The 20,396-nt window shown below is 38.2% G+C and overlaps 1 protein-coding gene across 3 annotated transcripts; it reads left to right on the top strand.

The window, feature by feature from the left end:
* Positions 1-52: 52 nt before the first annotated feature.
* On the top strand, positions 53-20,335 carry LUC7L3 (LUC7 like 3 pre-mRNA splicing factor). 3 transcript variants are annotated; one of them, XM_030961823.1, is made up of 12 exons: positions 53-251; positions 6,877-6,943; positions 7,945-7,984; positions 8,248-8,392; positions 9,405-9,479; positions 9,569-9,673; positions 11,556-11,717; positions 12,139-12,422; positions 12,954-13,114; positions 17,910-18,050; positions 18,156-18,261; positions 19,583-20,335. In XM_030961823.1, exons 1-12 carry the CDS (start codon positions 153-155, stop codon positions 19,593-19,595), a joined length of 1,398 nt encoding a protein of 465 aa, XP_030817683.1. In that variant the 5' UTR covers positions 53-152; the 3' UTR covers positions 19,596-20,335. The 3 variants fall into 3 exon arrangements, with proteins under 3 accessions (XP_030817683.1, XP_030817684.1, XP_030817682.1); XM_030961824.1 differs by lacking the exon at positions 18,156-18,261 and having other exon boundaries at positions 17,910-18,103; positions 19,583-20,032; XM_030961822.1 differs by having other exon boundaries at positions 18,156-20,032.
* The last annotated feature ends 61 nt before the right edge of the window (positions 20,336-20,396 follow it).

Below are 20,396 nucleotides of genomic sequence, written 5' to 3' on the forward strand. Positions count from 1 at the left end.
GGGAGCGGAGCACGGCGGGCTTGGCCCGCGCGGTGCATTGTGGGCAGAGCCAGCCACCACCGCCATTTTGTCTCCGTCAGGCGCGGCGCGGGTTATCGGGGTGAGGTGGCCGAGCTGGTGTCTGGCGAGGGGGATTCGGCCCGCAGCTCACGATGATATCGGCCGCCCAGCTCCTCGATGAGCTCATGGGCAGGGACAGGAACCTGGCCCCGGATGAAAAGCGCAGCAACGTGCGGTGGGACCATGAGAGCGTGAGTGTAGCGGGGCGGCCTCTCTCCTCCCTCCGCTGCTCTCGCGCCCTGCGTGGAGCCGGGGGTTTGTCGGTGCGACATGGGCGGCTTCTCTTGGCCAGGGACAACTGCGGGAAGGGGGGAGAAGGGGGGAAGGGGGAAGGGATGACGTGCCGGCCAGAGCTGGGATTCCGCGTGGGTTGTCGGGGTGCGGGTTGGGCCCTCCGTGCTGGGCCCTGCATGGCGGCCTGGGGCGGGCCGGCCTGGCCGTGCGCGGGACCAGCGCCGAGTCTCACCGAGGAGGAGGAGGAAGATCCCGACACAGCCGGGCTGTTGGGCTGCAGGAGGGACAGCCCCGGTGTTTGGGTGTCTGCGGGGGAAGGCTGTGCCCGCCGGCGCCGCCGTTAACGGAAACGGGGGTTTCCAGAGAGCTGCTGGTGGCGGAGGTCTCCCGGGGCGGTTAAAGGAATTCAACACTTCTGAGTGGAAGCTGCTGACTTGCACGAAGGGGGTTGAGACAGATGTTCGAGTTTGGGAGATAAATGTGTCTGGATCTCTTCCTGAGGATGGTGTTGGGGGAGGAAAAAAAAGCACGCGCGTACCGACTTTAATGTCTGAAGCTTGTACTACAAGGAAAAATCATAAGACTTTTGGTTAAGAAAAGCTTGATTCTTTCTGTATTTCCTCACTCAGAAGAATCTGCTTGGGAGGGGGGGACGGACACTATCCTAAACAAGACTGTTGTTTAGGAGTACTTAACGTACTTTTGTTAATATGGTGTTCATTCATTTTCTGCAATAAGTAGCCCAAACAAGACAACGTTGTTGTTGTTATTGTTATTAATTGTGGTTTCTCCAATTGGTTGAGCTTTAATGAATGAGTTCGTTTTGGCTATCATAGTTGAATTGTAAGTTATTTCAGGAAAACTCAGTGGTACCTACAGAGTTCCTATAGCTGCTGCTTTGGGAGAGAACACTGAGGAATTTTTAAATTTTATTTTCTCCCGTTCACGATACCTTTTTTTTTTTTGTCATGACGTATGTCAGAAGAAAGTGTCACAGTTACAATAATTTATCTCTTGAATGATAGGGATCTCTGTGGTTAAAGCTGCACAAAGCATTTAGCTCCTCCCCCTGGGTTGTTTATTTGGGAGGAGGGAGAAATGCTTGCATTAAATCATGTTAATCTAAGACATGATTTCATGTTTCTGTATGGGATTTAGGTCATTATAAAGGAGGATAATACTTGTTTGAATTTGTTTGGAGTGGTTGAATTTGTATGATCTAAGGACCAATACCTATTTTACCTTAGAGTTTTCAAGTGTGAGGAACCATTCTTTCCCTAGAAAAATGCTGCTCTGTAGATAAGTGCACATCAGGAAGAAATCATGAGTTCAGGAAGTTTTCATGACCCTGTTTATGTGTTTCTAGACTTACTTTATTAAGAAAATAATTCAATTGGGTGTTCGGTTAGATAATTTCCTTTGATTGTGAATGTAAAATAAGGAGGAGTTAGATGAAATACATGGAATACAAGGTGAATGGCTTGAGCCATATTGGCCCAGGTAGAACAGATAAGGTGATTGGTTTGGTTTATTCGTTAAGGTGAGAAAGACTTCTTTGTTGGTTTTTGTTTTCCCCATCATTCGCTTTTAGTAAGTTCAGATTACCTTCTTCATCTTCAATTGAACAAATCACAGAGTGTTTTCAGTTTTTCTTTTTGCTTACAGCTTCAGGCTGAAGAGTTTGACTATAACCAAATGACTCAGTCTCTAAGCTGTTCAGTTTTGTTGGTTTAGAAACAGGGCCTTGTCTCTCTTTCTCAGTCCTCTGACAGTTCAGAAGGCAAGCACTGTCCTGTGTCTGAGAGCAGTGGGAAAGTTACAGGCTTAGGGTTGAGCCTTCAGTCCTGCAAGATCTGCTGCTGTTTGCTCTGCTTCTGCTTTTATATATGATTAAATACAACCCTTCTGCAAGGAATGTTTTCCTAGATTCCTTATAGTCAGCTGATGAGGTCATAAACCCTAACAATTACTGCTGTTAAACACATGTCTCAGTTTGACTTTTTTTTGTCACCTAAAGATTAAATTTGCAATGCCGACATGTTTTAAAAGACAGGAAATGCAGATAAGGTTCAAATGGTAACATTAATTCCTCTGCCTGCTGTCCTGCTTTTCAGGTGAAATACATCTGCTAATGTAATTTCTTTTGAGATTAGACATTGATCAACATGCAACCTGCTCAATGCCAGCATGTTGTATTGATGCCATAGTGTAGGATTTTGTGTCACATTTCATCAGTTTTGAACGTGGAAGATTACCGAAAAGCTCATCTGTGTTTTGCTTATTCTTTGGAGATTGCATCCATGTGGCTATCAAAAACTGGAAGGTGCAGTGGAATACAAGATGGAAGTGGAAAGTGTGGAAGCAGAGGGTGTGGTGTGATAGCTCAGTGTGTGATTTATTTGCAGTGCCAATGAAACATATAGATCATATATTATAAAAGTTTTTGTAGAGCTTAAGTTCTTACTATAAAACTTTGACATGATTAAAGCTTTTAATCTTTAAAAATTGGAATTCCACTTGTGGTATATTTCAGTATGATGGCATGTCTTTAGGTGATCAGTCCTGGTTTTGGCAAAAAGGCTTTGTGTGCAGGAAAAAATTATTAGTATCGTGTATTTTAGTCTTTCTGCTTACTATCATATCTGTAGACAAAGTATATTTCTTTATTGATTCACACCTTCCTGCTTTAATATGCCACTTGCTTGCACAAAGCAAGGGAAAAGTTCTTACAGAAACAGCGGTTGCATAAGAATTCTGAGGCTGTTCTGTAGTACAAGACACACCGCATGGGCTGCCCGTGCTCCTGTAAGGTTTGAAATTTTGATGCTTCTTCAAGGCAAACTCAGGATTTTCAGAAAGTGGAGAGGGATGAAGAGCTGTTAGAGACAAACAACTGTGAGCAATCACCTCTGATCATGCAGTTTCTCAAAATGTTGCTTTGTATTCAGAGTATGATGGCATGATTTTAGCTATTTATGATGTGTTGTGCTTTTACTTTCATAATGCCAGCAACCTAAATTGCTTTGTATCTAGGTAGAATTTAAGGACTTAATCCTCCAGGGATGGAGGGAGAGGACTTAACCTTTCATTACTAATACTCTTCCTACAACAAATAACATTTATCTTTAAGAGTGGATTCTGGAGAAGGGCTGATGTTTGTTTGGATTTGGATGGGTGGACATTGCTCTTAAAATATCTACTGCCTGTGGGCTTTAATGGATTCAAAGAACTCAACTATGAGAAGGAATTTACTAGTTTTTGATGTGTAAGCCACAGTCTGCTGGATTTTATTCTCAGCGTTTTTACTAGGAATTGTCTCTCTAAAGGAATTTGCTTTTGTAATTGTTTATTGCTGTTAGATACTTCTCCATCAGTAAATAAATTTTTTAGAAGAGACATAAATCTCTTTTTCTAAGAGAAACATGTTAGTGTAGAAGCACTAACAATATAGAGCTGTTAATAGCTTTTTTATATGGGAGAGCTTTGAACTGCTTCCCAAACTCCAGTTGCGCTTGCAGTTCTTGCTGTTAACTTTGTGGACTTAGATGTAAAGGATACTGCTTTCCCACCTCCTAGAGATTTCAGGGATTAGTGAATTTGTGATGAAGAAATGGAAGGTTCAAGCATCCTGGTTTGTTGTAGTGTCTTACGAAAGTGTGAGCACTCATGGGCTTTGAGACCCAAGCTGTCTCAAAGGCTTATCCTGCAGCAACAGTTTGACACTGACACTTGTCTGTTGCACCTTCTCGCTATCAGAGTTGGCAGAATAACTCTGCAGAAAGGAGTAAATGCTTGTTACCTGTATTGGTAGTTACGCCTACCAAACTGCCTGTTATGGAATGTGTTTTCATATTACTTGTGATTAGTGCAGCGATACTGATAAACCATGGATGAGTGATGCCAGTTGAAGCTTATCAGTCACCTCTGTTTCAGTCCTTTAATGGTTCCGTGATGCTTAAACCATTCCTTGGCCCTTAATGTTCCCACTCACCATTGATTACATAGGATTGATTGAAAGTGCAGTTGATGTTCAGCCTGGGAAGGCAGATGTTGCACTATATGAAGCTGAGCTGGAATGATACCTGCAAGATTCTGCAGAATTCCAGCAAGTTGTATTTTCCTGTTGAAGCATATGCAATTGAAGAGCATAATGGGTATGAGAGGGGAAGAAAATTGCTTCAGCCACGGTAGTCTGAACCACTCTGAAGTGAGTATTTCTCTGCAGGCTGCTTCCTAGGAGAGAATGTCAAGTAATACACTGAGTACCATCCTAGTGCTAGCATGGCAGCATCTAGAGCTGGTAGAAGAAAATTATGGCAGCTTTTTGCTCTGTGTGTGTGTGTGTTTTGTCATTATTTTGGGTTTGAGTTTTTTGGTTTGTTTGATATAGCTTGTGTTTGTTTTGGGTTTTTAATATATAAATAATTAATGCAGTGTAGGGCATGTTTAAACCTCATATTTTAAGTATTGGTTATTCCAACTTTTAGCTGTAACCAGTTCATAAAGAGAGGATTTTCCTAGTAGTGCTGTTTCGTAATAATTGTAATTCTTTCTGGTTTTATTGAGGATGGGTATTTTGTTTTGTTCATCATACTTCTAACTTTTCCTTTGCTTCTTTTGTTACTACTAGTTTCTAAACTGTTACAAGCCAGTTTTTAATTTTTTGGTTGATAGAAGATATTCTACAACCCTTTTAATTGTTTGGTGTGGTTAGACTGTCATTACTGCGCTCTCTGTGTCTTAGGAAATTGTTTAATCCTTCTCTGAAATTTTTTGGGAAATGTCTTTCCATTGATCCTTATACCTGTATGTGAGTATGAGAAAATGGAAGAAGAGAATGTATAGACGAATTACATTTCTGTGGGAAAATCCATCAGAAAAACAGAACAGAAAAATCCATCCCAGAAACTGCTCCTTTGAAGTAACTAGTAAAACAAGGGATATTGCAGCTTTCAGAGAAGAACAGATTCTGAAATCAGATTTTGTCCAATAACTTTCTCCTTCCTTCTGAGAAGAAAAAAAAAATCACTTCACATGTTTTCTTAACTATTCTTGTTAAATTGCTTCAGATAGGTACCAGTGTCCAAAGCTGGATCACGGGAGAGGTATTCAAATTACATAATAAGAGATTTGTTTGTTTGTGTTTCTTTTCCATGGTTTGTTAATAGAAAGCCTGATTGTTTCTCTGAGTAATCAGTAAAGCAGTCAGTAGAGTTTTAACTTCTGTAGGCTGATTTGCAGTCTGGCAGTTAGCTTGGAAAAATAAATCAGGCTGGTCTAATTTGATCAGTGGGTATCACAGGCCTTTTAGTGAGGTGGTGGTGTCTGGGGCTTCAGTCCTTACCCTCATTTCTTCAGATACTTCAGTCTGTATCTTGGGAGATAAGATAGTCCAAGTCTTTGTCCATAGGATATGTGAGAGGATTAGAACTAGGCTGTAATGCATTCAGAGTTATTAGATTGCCAAAGGTTAAACTGGTGTAACGTACAGGAGGTGCTCGAAGAGTGTCCAGGCTAGTTTTGGATTTACACCTTAATTAATGGCAGTCACATCTGTGGGGAGGGTCTAGTGAAAAGTAAATTATTTAAGATTATTTATTAAGTTAGGGATTAAGTATGTCTGATTCTACCCTTATGGCTGTTCTAATTGATAGACAGGAGATATTTCTGTGTTACAAACTTCAGGAACTGACCACCTTGACTAGCTAAGCTCATGCTCATAGGTGAGGGTGAATAATCTTTTTAACGAAAGCTGGTTTTATCCATCATACATTAAGTATTTATCGACTAGAGTAACAGGTTTGTGGGTTTTTGAAATTTCTGATGGTTTTTTTTTGTTACCAGAAAAAGAACCTGACTCAATAATGTAAAACCAGACTGTGCAGAAGCAAACCAAACTCTTTTTAGTTGGCAGGAAACCAGATTAAAATGAATGCCTTTTCTGCCTGAAGAGCTATATAATGTCTTGTTGACTATCATTCTTAAAATAGGGAATTGTAAAAACAGTGGTGTGGGAAAGCTTCTGGATAATTCTGTCTTTTAATTGCCATTAAAGTCCTTGGGATAGTACCAAATGTTTTAGTACAGGTGGCTCTGGTTCTCCAGGCTAGTAGCTCTGATGAAGTGAAGGCTGAACACAGAGTAGTCCCAGGAAGCAGAGGAAGCATGTTCCATGCTTCCATGCCAATTATTCTCACCTCTTGTGGCTTTTCACAGTTAAGAATTTCACTGAAACTTACTAAATAGTCCATTCTGATCTCATTCCTTTCCTTTGGAAATATTGAATATTTAATATTTATAAATTGATGACACTTTAATCTTAAATATTTAGTGGTAGAATTAAGAACTGTTACTATTGCAAGGAAAAGTAAGATTTTTGGTGTTTTGTCATCAAAGTGCACCTTGTAGCACTTACTGCTGCCAAGAAATATAAAGGGTGTGTAAAATTTCTAGAAATTTTACTATGTTCAAAGGAAAATTTGACACTAAAACTTTGTGTTTTAGTATAAAAATCATAAAATCATTACATAAAATTTTCAGTTCGAAAGGCAAAAAATGATGACTGTTTCTTTCTTCTGTCAGGTTTGCAAATACTATCTTTGTGGCTTTTGCCCAGCTGAATTATTTACAAATACCCGTTCTGATTTAGGTAAGTTTATAAGTCATGACATTTTTATTCACAGAAAAGTAATTACAGTTGAGATTTTGTTTGCAAACTATGTTTTTATTGTTAATTGCTTTGTCAAAACACTTGGATTTTTTTTTTTTTTCATTTCAAGGGTTGCCAGTGATACAGTGTGGTAAAAGTAATATTTATTCCAGATCCTACTTTGTCTAAGTGAAAAGGCTTCTTAAGAATTTTTTCTTACTATGTAAGCTAAGTTGCTGGGTGTGGGGTGCTTTTCTCCTGCTCAAGTGGCAGTTTCTAGTTTGGGTTACTCTACCTGGGCAGGGTTTTAACCTGGTTTTATGTGATATACTATCGAGCTGCTTTACCTAAAGTAAAAGACTCACTTACTGTAATAGTTATTTCTGAAGACCAGTTCTCAATTACTGGTAGTTGATGGCTACATGTAGCACACCGTTTGGAGACGTTAACCTAGCAAAACCAGACTTTTTGTCTTAGTGTTAGTTTCTAAGTCTGTTGAAGAGTTTGAGAGTCTGGGGAAGGTGAGGAATTTTAACACAGTCACCTTCATGAGCTCAGGGTACATACCTCCTAATTTACTGTGAAGATCTGTTTTAAGTAGCCAGTGTGTTGCAGAGAACCCTGGAAATTAGAAAGTGCCTGGTGGAATTTCCCTTCATGTAATTTTTCTTTTTTTGTTCTTTTTTTTTTTAAGCCCCAGGTGTTTAGGATATTACGTTGTTTGTTTGTATTTACTGATGTAAAACTCGATCTGGAAATTTTATTTTTTATCATGACTGCATATGTTGAGTCTCTTTTTTATATCGACCTAATGATGTTGGCATGCTTTTTCTTCAGTGTGTCTTTCAAGCTCCAAGCAAAGGAAGCAGAAAGGCAGAAACATAAAAGTCTTTCTGAAATGTTTATAGTTATGTTCTGTCATGATGCACAAACAAATGTTGGTGGAATATGAATACAACATTTAGGAATGCAAACTTAAGCTTTTTGTGTTGTCTTCTTAGGGCCTTGTGAAAAAATTCATGATGAAAATCTACGCAAGCAGTAAGTTTGTTGTTAGATATGTTAAAGTAAATAGAGTTTCGGGTATCTTTGCAATTTGTTAATAGCAGCCCAAACATTACAAAATACTTGCTCTTTTTATTTGGGAAAGTTTATTTAAATTTTTATTTAAATAAAATTTTACTTATTTAAATATGTAATGTTCTCTTACTGTGAGCAAGAATTTATAATACTGTGTGTCTTGTTACTTAGTTTTCATCTATTACAGATTTAAGTGAACTCTCATTTTTAAAATCTTTTCTCAGGTATGAGAAGAGCTCTCGATTTATGAAGGTGGGCTATGAGAGAGACTTCCTGCGCTATTTGCAGAGCTTGCTTGCAGAGGTGGAGCGCAGGATCCGGAGAGGCCATGCTCGTTTGGCTCTCTCACAGAACCAACAGTCTTCTGGGGTGAGTCTGCAGGAGTCATTGAGGCAGCTTTTCCTGTAGATAGGATCTTCAGGGTCTTATCTATTCAGATGAAACTTACTATTATCCAGAAGATTCCTGATGAATTAAGATTTTTTGCCTGTTAGCCAGCAGATTGGATCTGGCATTAATAGACAAGCCAAGTCACTCCAGAGTCACCAAGAGCCCTCTCTGTTATCACCGTCTCTTGTTTCCTCAGAATGAGTATCTGTTCTCTACCTGTCAGGTGTTGCCTTTACCCTGACAACCTCAGTTTACGTTCTCTCCACTAGTTGCACATTCTTCCCTCTCTGCACTAGCAAGCCATGTCTTTCCCTGTGATGGATTTGGAGCAGTGTCTGTGGCCTGTGCTGTCTGAGTTTTGTGACTGCCAGGACAGCCTTGCTCTTTCTGCTGCCCCACCTCACTGTTCTGTACAAAGTCCAGTTGCTTCAGAAGGAGCTGTGGACAGTATCAAGTTGAGAGATGCCACTTGTGGAGCAGAGGTGGGAGTGCGGCAAAAAGTCTATTCTAGCAGCCTACAGAGAGGACACTGCTAACAAGTACATCTTTGAAGTGAGATACTTTTTGCATTTTACACTCAGAGTTTGAAATTTAAACCGTACAGAACCTCTAAGTCATACTCAAATGTCTGCAAAGATATGTAATAGCTGCATGGAAGTGTCAGAGTTTAAAGTTAGGACTTTTGAATACAGTTTTCTTACTTTTTATGGGCCAGGATCTTGAGCATTTTTGTTGATTTGGGAGGAATTAGTGTGACTAGACTTAACAAGGGTGGAGTAAATTGTGTCGAGCAGTGTTTTATAGTAGACTAGACTATTATTAGTAGCTTCTTGTGGGAGAAGAGGCCAGGGGAGGTTATTCCCAAAGTGTCTCTGGAATAAGAGAAGACGTACATTTGTGTGTTTAAGCTATTTTAACAAAACAAAACAAAAAAAAAACATACCAATGAGGAAGGAAGAAAAGCCCCAATTCACTCTTGTACTTTTTACAGGGAGCTGGACCTACCGGTAAAAACGAAGAGAAGATTCAAGTGTTAACTGACAAAATTGATGTACTGCTTCAACAGGTGAGAGGTTTTTAATCCCCATGAGAGCGATCTCTTGCTTTTGTTACTTGATCAAAAAATAAACTTTTAATGTTTTTATTGCCTTTTAGATTGAAGAGCTAGGTTCAGAAGGAAAGGTGGAAGAAGCACAAGGAATGATGAAACTTGTTGAACAGTTAAAGGAAGAGAGAGAACTGCTGAGGTCTACGACTTCAGTAAGTCATGTGTTCATAGTTCTGTGAGACATATCGAAGTTTTGTGCACAGTACATTCTAAATAACCATGTCCTTGCACTGAAGGCACGCAAGGTCTGTGCAGAATTCATTACGTAGTAACAGGACATTTGGCTGTGTTAATCCAGTGTATTGATTAGGCATTCTGTCTTGGTAGTGGGCTTCCTGCACACAAATTATGAAATTACGCACTGAGCAGTCCTGGAGGAGAGCTTTCACCTTCCTCTAGTTGAGGTCTCAGTTAAACTTTGCCCTGTAACCTCTGCAGTATAATTCTACTGTTAGAGAAACTGTCACAGAAAGGGCTTGAGTCAGGGCTGTGACTGGGCTGTGACAGGCATCTGGCTGACTCTGAGAGCTACAGAAGCCAGAGGGAATGTGTTAAGTATCAAGTTCTTGTTAATAAAAAGGAGCTTAAGTTTAAAGATTTTATTTTGGCGTTTAATGAAATGCTCAAATTGAGATTCTTGTTTTAAGAGTTCAGTTTGAATTCTTAAATTCAGGTATGTCTGTACCATATTTTAAGAGCTCTTGTTGCTCTGTGCAACATTGAAGAGCTCTTCATTACAATTTATTGAAACAATGGCTGAAAGGATTAAAAGTTTGAAAATTTTGTTGTTGGTTTTGTTTATAATTAAGATGTCTTGTTTTTGTTAAAATCCTGATAATTCTAGTAGAAATGCTTTCATAGCAAAAATTATTTAAAAGGTGTAATAGTTTTGAGGCGGTTAATTTGAACTTTGTCTTGTTAACATGTTCTTGGGTGTGATATGGTTTGATGTTTTTCATTGGGACTCAATTTTTGTACTTGAAGAGATGGAAGCATACTTTTTGCTTTAAGTGACTAATTGGGAAAGGACTTTTCATTTGTTTTGCTTTAAGGTTTTTTATTAAAATAGGGATATTTTCTTTTAGTTTTGCTTCTGTGTTATTTGAAACATGCTTAAAAATTGGTGGATTGGGTTTTGTAACAGTTGTTTAAGAAATTAAAAACGTATAAAGCTTTGTTTGACTTTATTTGTGGTGTGATTTTTATTCTTTTCTTTTGTTGGTTAAGAATGTGTTTTAATGTTTGATGTGGTCTCCTAACAATTGTTTGATTTGTGGGAGAATGAAGCATATTAAAGATGTGATGAATACTTTAATTTTTTTAAATGTGGTTACTTTTTGAGATATATATGTGGGACTGTTGTTAGCTTTTACTTTTCGGGGTATACTTAATGAAGTAAAAGCTTGTAAAAATGTTGATAGGCATGTTTGTTTGTTTTTTTAAGAACTCTTAAATGTTGCACACAGCATGTTTATGTCCATGCTGTATGATTCATGAACCTGGGCTTATGTTGAAATTTCAGTGTACTTCTCATGGCACCACTTCTCAAGTGGTTTAATTTGACCACCATACTTTTAAACAGAAGCCAGTATTTTTTTTTTGTTTGTGTTTCTTGATGTAGTATTCTAGCCTTTTGATTCCTTGAGGTGTATTCCATGGTAGTTCTGCAGCTCCTAATATTTCAGTTGATGCCAAAGATACCTGAAAACTGAAAAAAAAGGCTTTAAAAGAAAAACTTAAAACTTTAATTTTTCTGATATTGCAAGGAAGCTGCAGATATGACCATGTACATGTTAATGCAGTGAGTAATGGTTCTGTGGTTTTTCATGGGCTCCTTCCACGTGGGAATGGGCACAGGGTGGCCTCTTCTCTCCCTGTTTACTGTGATGGGGTGCAGTGCACCAAAGATAAAGCAGGCAGATGTGATTTCAACTTTCAGTAGCGGTTGGGATTTGACAACAGTAATATAGAGTTATAAACCTCTTCACTGACTAAAACTTCTCTTTTGCCGTATCAAATATTCTTCTTTTTCAGACAATTGAGAGCTTTGCAGCCCAGGAAAAACAAATGGAAGTTTGTGAAGTTTGTGGAGCCTTTTTAATTGTAGGAGATGCACAGTCCAGGGTAGATGACCACTTAATGGGAAAGCAGCACATGGGTTATGCCAAAATAAAAGCTACTGTAGAAGATTTAAAAGTAAGTATTTCCTCCGGTTATTGAAATGAAAAATGCTTGGAGGTTTCCTAACGTACATAAAAGGCAGTCCAGTGAATTTTCTCAAGAAGGTGAAACACTCCCAAGAAATGGAATCCTGCCCTGTGCTTTCACTGATGTAATTTGTTGTGACATTAGATACAAGCAAAGATGTTGGTTCAGGTTGGAATTTTTATGGCCTTTTTAAGGAAATGTAGTGTGGCCTCTGCTGTGGGAGTGACAAGCAAAAAAAGGTTCTGCAAGACAAAGGATTTTCATTTCAGGGATTTTAGGAAGTACTGTCCTTTGTTTGGAAGATAAAACAGACCTGTTTTAAAAGTTTAGGCTTTTACATTCCTCAGAATCTGTAAGCTTAAGTGTCTTGAGTACTCTTCATTTCTTCCTGTGAACTTATTTTTTTAAGGAAAAGTTACGAAAAAGAACAGAAGAACCTGACCGTGATGAAAGGTTGAAAAAAGAGAAGCTAGAACGAGAAGAGAGAGAGAAAGAGAGGGAGCGGGAAAGAGAAGAGCGGGAAAGGAAGAGACGACGTGAAGAGGAAGAAAAGGAGAAAGAGAGGGCTCGTGACAGAGAGAGACGTAAAAGGAGCCGCTCACGGAGCAGGCATTCAAGCAGGACATCTGACAGGAGGTGCAGCCGCTCACGAGACCACAAAAGGTCAAGAAGCAGAGAAAGAAGACGAAGCAGGTACCTCTGTGTCCGTGTGTCTCTTAAGTATTTTCAGGTAAATTTCCAAAAGGTAAAAATTTTGTGGGGACTTACTGTCAGCCTGAGTCACATCACTGATTTGTTAGCTTCACTTAGGTCTTTCGTCTTAAGTGAAGACACACCTTATTGGTTCTAAGGATAAGCAAGTTTTGCTGAGTGTCACTGTCTTCTCTCCATTTTTGGAAGATGAAACCGTAGTGGTGGAAGTGGCTTTATGAGGGAGCTTTCAGCAAACAAAGAATACTCCCCAAAAATACGGTTTACTTGTTTCTTCCTTCAGCTGTCTTTATTTCATGGTTATAGATACTTTAAAACTATGTAGTTAAGTGTTTCAGTAAATAAAGAGGGCATATTTCTTACGTACTGGGAAATATTGCTATACAATATGTTAAGATTTGGTTTCTGCAGGCAATCACTGTATTTTAAAGTGTTACTGTTTTACTGTTGTATATTCTGAGATAGAAAATAGCAGCTGAGATTTACGTTTTGAAATTCTCTCTGGATGTTAAGGAGTCGTGATCGGAAGAGAAGCAGAAGCCATGATAGATCAGAAAGGAAACACAGGTCTCGTAGTAGGGACAGGAGACGGTCAAAAAGCCGGGATCGAAAATCCTACAAGCACAGAAGTAAAAGCAGAGAGAGAGAACAAGACAGGAAGTCAAAAGAAAAAGGTATGTTTGTATAAGGACTGAGTTCTTAGCAAGTTCTGAAATGAATATTTTCTTAGAGTCTCAAAAGCTGTTGGCTTTTCAGTGAGTGCCTGAAAGTTCTTAGTACCAAATCAGATCTCATTCTGAGAGGTGTGTGTGTTGCTGTAAGCAGTTTGAAGGATTTTGTTCTTTCCAGTTACTGTCACTACATGTGTGTGCATACCTACACCCCAGTGTCCTTCTCTTACCTGTTGCAGTTTGCCTGCAGATGAAGTGTGCAAGGATTTTTACGTATTTTAAGACCTGTTTACCTTTAGAAAAACATAAGCCCGTAATCATCATTTTCTAAGAGTGAATGTCTTATATTCCTACTCTTAGTGGATATTTGCAATTACCCTTTGCAGGTACATGTTTTGTGGGGGGCTGGTACCTTGCTTCTCACCTGTATGACCTATTAATTTCCAACACTGTCATGTTTCCTTTATTCTTTTAACAGTGCTTTTAAGTTTTTTTCCTGATCTATAAATGCAGTTCAAGATAAATACTGCAGAATCCCTGTGATGCTCTAAATGACAATTTATGCCTTCTTCCCAGTCTCCTGCTCTTCCCCACCTTTCTCCTTTTGTTTTTTTGTTTGTTGTTTAAACGAAGTGAGTCTTGCTTTGTCAGTATTCAGGTGAGTCTGAACAGAAAGCTGTGTTAGTCTTTGAAACAGTTTTGTAGCTGTAGGTGCCATGTATCACAGCATTCGCAGTGACCAGAGGCTGAAGCTCAGAAACTTTAAGTAGGATTACAAAGAGCTACAGTGAGAACACTGTAGATTCACATTCTGTGAGAAGATACTAATTCACTGTTACTGCTAAATTTCCCCCTTTAAAAGTCTTTTGGAACTTCTATAGGAACGTAATACTTCTGGCTCTGGTGGGGAGCTGACTAATGGCCAGTCCGAAACAGCCACCCCACTTCATGGGCTGATCTTCAGTAATGGATGAAACAATTGTGTTTCTAAGGTACTTTTGAGGTTCTCTGGAATGAAAGGTGCTCTGTGCATGTGTCTGGGTTGCATAGGCCTGTCTGCTTGACCCTTCTCTGTATTTATCCAGTGGATTAGTTGCCAAAATGTTGGTGATGCTTCATGTATTTCTCTTCCCTGACTTCCTTGAACTGTTTCAATTATTCTGGTTTATAGTATGGGGCAGCTTTAGTATTGATTCTTCTCTCATTTTCCTTTGCCGTGTAAGAGAGTGAGTTTTGTTGCTTGCTCGTTGGCAGTGGAAATGATGTGCAGGCTTTAAACTCAGATTCAGTGTTGTAGCCTGTGTTTGTCCATTTGTTACTATTCTTACCGGATTTTTTTGCCTGCTTTATGAACAGATTTCTGGTACTTGGGTGAAGAATGTCCTATTCTCCTGAATGTTTATTATCTATGCATATAAATTACTGTTTTCTTATTTATTCAAATTTGGTCTGGTTTTGAGCTTTTCAGTTCTTTCATTAATCTTCCCATAAATAGAGGAGCTAGTGAACTCTCTTCAACATCTCAAATATTTTTAGTTTTAACTTGACTGATTTCCTTGCTGGCTGTTTTATTTTCTGCTTGCTACTTTCTTCCACCAGAAATGAGAACAGTGAGGTGATGCTGTAAGCTGTGGTGAAAATCCCACCTGGGAAAATCAATTACTTTTTTTTGACTGTGCCATCCTAACATTTGTAAAAGCACAAATAAGCCTTAGAACAGGACTGTAATGCTGAAGAAGTTTGTGATTTTTTCCCTTTGTTGGGAAAGTCTTCTAACAGAAAAAAAATACAAAAGAGGGAGGAAGGAAGGAGGGGAAAAACCAAACCCAGTAGTAATTACTAAGGCAACATTGAATTTCTGTACTGAAGCTGTAAGCACCATTGCATCATCATATTTGCAATGTGGCACTGTAGATAGGTGGTTAAGAATAAAGCTTTTAGAGATTCATATATTTGAAGTGTGTGGCTTTTGCACAATAGTAACTTCAAAGTTAAATCTTAACTTACTACATTGGGAATCTTGTCTTCAGAATCTACTTGTCTTTATAGCCACCACTGATCTGCACTTGTGAAAGTAAGCAGCAAAGGCTGTAACTACTCATGGTAGTGCCTTTCATCTGGAAATTTCAGACTGCTTTATAAACATGAATATTAACAAAAAAACCCCAAGGAGCAGTTTACCAAGACTTGTGTACAATTGCACATTAAATTAGTCTCACACTTAGAAAATTCAGAAGTCCTGGTTTCTTGTTCACTAAGATACCATAGAAGACGGCAACCAAGGTTATAAGAAAAAAGAAAAAGTAAAAATTGGGCACTTGCTTTGTGACACAGATTTCAGCGTCAGAGATACCTTTGCTAAAGAAAGGAGCCACCAGCCATAAACACCAGCTCAGCATTAGCTTAATATAAACCAGTAGAATACACCTACTGTTCAAGTGAACACTTCAGAGCAGATGCAGTAAATAGGGGGTTTTAATAAAACAAAAATTATTTTCCAAGTACCTTCATTTTATGAAGGGTTAATACTGGAATGGGCCTCTAGACCACTTCGGCTTGGCTTTCTGTCTTCCCTAATCTGATTCTGATACTTACATAAAAATAATTATGATCATGTTTCAATGTTAGTGATTAAACCTCAGCAAATACTACCAGAACACTTCAGTAATACTGGATATTATGTTTGATTTTCTGAACAGTAAAGTGATTCACTTTGTCATGATAAGAATTCTCACAAAACACATCTCAGTTGCCCACACAAACTCAGTCAGAAAAATGTGCATGTGTTTAATCAGGAAGCAAAGTCAGTATGAATGTGATTATACCTAATAGATCACAACTGAAATAATACATCCAGTTCCAACAGCAAACTAATTTTATATGCTTTCTCTCTTACTGATTAAAAATACAGTGGAGGAACTTAACTTCTTACAGATACTCTAGGGGTTGAAAAGTTATTGGGCTATTTGTTGAATACACTTTTTCAGTTCTGCTTGGCAAACTGGAGGTTTGGTATGGTATACCTATTTTAATACTAAAATTTTTAGAAGGGTTTGATCTTTCATACCACAGTTTTTTTTAACCTTAAACAAAATTATCCTTCTTGACCACATTCAAGACACAAACAAGACAGAACAAAACCCTGCACACTGCACATCCATAGGGCTATTAAGATCTACCATATCTACATAGGACAGAAGATAAGATTATTGGACTGACTACTAGTCCTCTGCGGGGAAACAAGACTACTATTCCTCAGTGGATCCACGTGTGCACCGGAGATACCTTTAAGACACAAAAAGAAGACTTTTTAACAAGGTTAGTTAGAGTGCAACCTACCTGTGGAGTTGCCAAATTGAGGGCAGACAGACGTAAACTGACTTAGTCCTTCAGTGAGCTGGGTGATGTTGCCATGTGCTTTCTCCAAGCACCCTGCACTGGATGTGCTGCTGCAGGTGAATCCTCACTACTGGTGGTCATTAGGCAGTTGCCTTCATTTCTCTGTGTGGGCTTTACCCTATCCTTTGGTAGTCTTATAAAACAAAGAAGTTGGAATGTTGCTGCTCTTTTAAAGCTTAATTTCTTGCTTTGTATCCTGGAATATAAAAGTGTGTTATGCCAGTCTAGGTGATAATGTTATTTTAAATAGCTTTTTCAGAGTGTTCAATCTGTGTGCTCCTGTGTCAGGGATATATCTATCTATTTATATTATTTATTTTGATTGCCCAGATAGCAGGGAATAATCAGAAAAAGAGCATGAATGTTGTTCTGTATGATGACATCTGAGAGGTTGGTTTTTTGGATTTTTTTTTTCTCTCCAGAATGTCTTTACTGAGCAAGAGTTGAATATTATGGTGTGAAATAATACAGCAGGAATTGGTATTTTTATTAAATTTGCAAATACTGAATTTACAGATGAGGCACGCAGCTCTAATACTGAATGTTTTTCTTCCCATGGAAATATTTTTACTTCTGGCTTCCTTCCTTCTTTGAAGATTGAGTTTTTAGTGTAGCAAATGCTTCAGTAAGTTTCCCAATTCATGATCAAATTGTGGGCTCCTTCCCCCACAGCTTGCTGTTTCTTTGCCTTTGAAAAAAAATTGCTTTTTATATCTCTTCCAAGCTGTCTCCCCAAGCCCTTTTAATGAGTTGTTTATAAATGACTGCTGTTTTTATAAAATTGAGAATTAACAACGCTGACAAATGTGCAGCTTCAAATTTAATTTTGGTCATCACTGATCTCCACCTTCAAAGCTGTCAGTGCTTAATATTGTTTCCCAAAGTATTTGATAGTTTGAGATTGCTAGTTTTTAATTGGCAAGTATCAATTTCTTTGATTATGCAGTCAAGCATTGTCCACCACTCCTTTCTTCTGATTCCCTTTCAAGAACCATAATTAACAAAAATTATAAACCAAAGCAAGCCATACACAATCAGAAATCAAAATGTGGGGACCAAAAGAGTCCCATAATAAGAAAGGAAGCCATGCACCATAATTACACATCTGCCTAACCTCTTTACCTCCAATTTGTTCATTTTGACAGAGAGCTGAGTAGCTCCCTCTGTTAGGAGGTCTGACCTTTCTCCTCCTCCCCCACCTTATACTGTCTCCTTCTGCCTTTATTTTGTCCCCTCTCCATTCCAGCATGGTAGTCTGAAGCCTATTTCTGTAACTTTTTGAGTATTACTCTTATTGCTATAGAAAGTAATTGTCCCATGTTGTATGCAATGTATATCTCACGTGTGCAATGTTTGTTTTTACTTTGAAATCCATGGTCAATGTCTTCTTTCATGGCAGAAAAGAGGGGATCTGATGATAAAAAAAGTAGTATGAAGTCCAGTAGTCGAGAAAAACAGAGTGAAGACACAAATACAGACTCGAAGGAGAGTGAGACTAAGAATGAGGTCAATGGGACCAATGAAGACATTAAATCTGAAGGTGACACTCAGTCCAATTAAAACTGATCTGATATGACCTCAGATCAGACAGAGGTAAGTGCATTATTTCAAACTTTGATTAGGGCTTTTTGTTACTGTTTAACAGTGCAGCGTAAGTATGCACAGATGAAGATGGAACTAAGTCAAGTAAGAAGACAAACTAAAGCACCTTCTGAAGGAAATGACAGTGTAGTCCTGCAAAACATTTTGAGGTACATTGTTTTGTCTCAGCTATTTTGTAGCAGACTCATGCCCCCATTAGAGTGCCTCTTTGGGACATATTTGTAATATAGTCACCATAGAAAAATTAATTATCCTTTTTATTTTTAGGGATTTTGTTATCGGTTTTTTTTTTTTTTAATTGAACTGGTTTTGTATTTAAGTCCATATTGTGTTGGTACATCAGCAGAAACTTTTAAATACTTAATATTTGAGGCACATGTTGGACTACTTTGTTTTCATATAAACTGCTAGTATTTCTTTGTCAAGGATGTTTCTAGTTTTTTTGCTTCATTGCCTTGCATTCTAATGCAGTTTGTTCTGTAACTCGAGAGCCAGTAGCATTGGATTGATGGAAGTGTAGGGTTTATGAATTATTGCAGCTGACTACCATACCTCACACAGCGTTGGTGTTGTGAGCGGCCCATGAAAAGCCAAATTAAAAATCAAGGATTCAGTCAAACTAAGCAGGTACTCATGCCAGGTACTCCTTTCTCTACCCACATCCATGTTTGAATGCTGTTGCCTGTAATCTTTAAGCTTACTGTTGTGTTTTTGATTTTGAAGCTAGTGAAAAGGACTTTGTGTATTGTGTGAATACTGTAAATCTGATGTTAACAGAATGGAATTTTCTTTCAACTGTGTGTAGGGATGCAGTGCTGCCCAGAATTAGATATCTTTAAAGAGTTTAAAATGCAATAAACACTACATAATATTCGCCTTGTTACTTTCAATGCAATTCAAGTCCTTAAGAGGTATGTGCTTAATATTTCCTACTGTGTAGGAGACTTTGCAGTGAGCCATAGCACGGAAGAGTGGAATGGCTGGTAACAGGCTTGTAAGGCAGATATAAGTGCAGAGACAGATGCCACCAAATGATGGCAGTGTTGATGGCAGGAATGTATGCTGGAAACTATTTGTGGGAAATTAAGCAGCTAAGCAATAGGCAATTATGTATTGAAAGGACAACTTGAAGTTTTTTCCCCACTCTTGACATAGCTTTCTTACAGAAGGTCTTTAGTTGTATTCCTGAAATATGGAACTAACAGTGAAGGTGACGGCTGGTAAATGAGCTTCTTGCAATATAATTTTTTACTGTAGTTGCATTATGTATGCTAGGAACTCTTAAACATTTAATGTTGATATTAAACCATTAATGCTACATCATTGCTTCTAATGCCAGTCATGTTCAATGGTGTGATGTTTTTGTAGAGTTAAGATGACAGCTAACAACTGGGCAAGTGTATAGGAATGGTAAACAAAATGCTCCTAATGCTGTCTAATCGTCTGTTCTCCCAAAATTTTGCATTATAGGACTACTATGTGAAGAGTCTGCGAAGATAGTGGAAGACAGCTTAAACTGAAGATCTGCTTTTAAATGAGGTGAAAGAAAGCTGTAGTGGCATAGAAAAATATAAAGTTGAGTTAGATTTTTTTTTAAATAAAATTTAATTCAGGACTGGTGTTTCCTCCCAGAGTTCAAAAAGATATGTTGATAATAGCACATATGCTACTGAGAATATAAGTCCTGTATCATTCTTTTTCTTTAAGACTTTTTAAGATAAGAAACCAACATAACCTGAACACATGGCTTGCTCAGTGTTTAATTGCAAGTTTTCATTCTTGGACTTTAAAACACAAGAATAAATGTTTAGTATTTGTGTGAATTGAACGAAAATGAATCCCATTTTTACAACTAAGCAATTCCTAGCTTCTTGATATATGAGAAATGGAAATAAAGTATCTTTGAATTTCTGTTACAAATTTGATTGTCTCTGTCATTGAACATTTAATATTAAATAAGCTTCTTTCCTAATAAATTTCTCGTGTCTTCAAGCTTAGTTCATTAATTTGAATACTTAGTTATTCTGCGCTGTTTGCGGGTTTGGGTTTTTTTGGTTCTGTCAGGATTTAATTTCAGGCTTACTTTTGCAGCAGTTAGATGCTGTTGGGTTCACCGTCTCCCCAAAAAGTGCCTTTTGCTGCAGTAGGTTAAGAAATTACAGAAATCTTGCAATAAAAATGGCAGTACTAGTTCTTTATAAAACAGGTCAACTTCGACAGCATGTTTAGAGAGATGCCAGTGCTGAGACTGACATTCAGACTGCTTCACATTTGCATTGCAATA

Source organism: Camarhynchus parvulus, chromosome 18 (assembly GCF_901933205.1).
Source record: "Camarhynchus parvulus chromosome 18, STF_HiC, whole genome shotgun sequence".
NCBI lineage: Eukaryota > Metazoa > Chordata > Aves > Passeriformes > Thraupidae > Camarhynchus > Camarhynchus parvulus.

Bases quoted from the DNA above. Each gene is read 5' to 3' on its own strand.
- LUC7L3 (XM_030961822.1), top strand. From the start codon at position 153: ATGATATCGGCCGCCCAGCTCCTCGATGAGCTCATGGGCAGGGACAGG. The intron at 8,393-9,404 runs GTGAGTCTGCAG...TACTTTTTACAG, and splicing joins AGAACCAACAGTCTTCTGGG to GGAGCTGGACCTACCGGTAA. The intron at 9,674-11,555 runs GTAAGTCATGTG...CTTCTTTTTCAG, and splicing joins TGCTGAGGTCTACGACTTCA to ACAATTGAGAGCTTTGCAGC.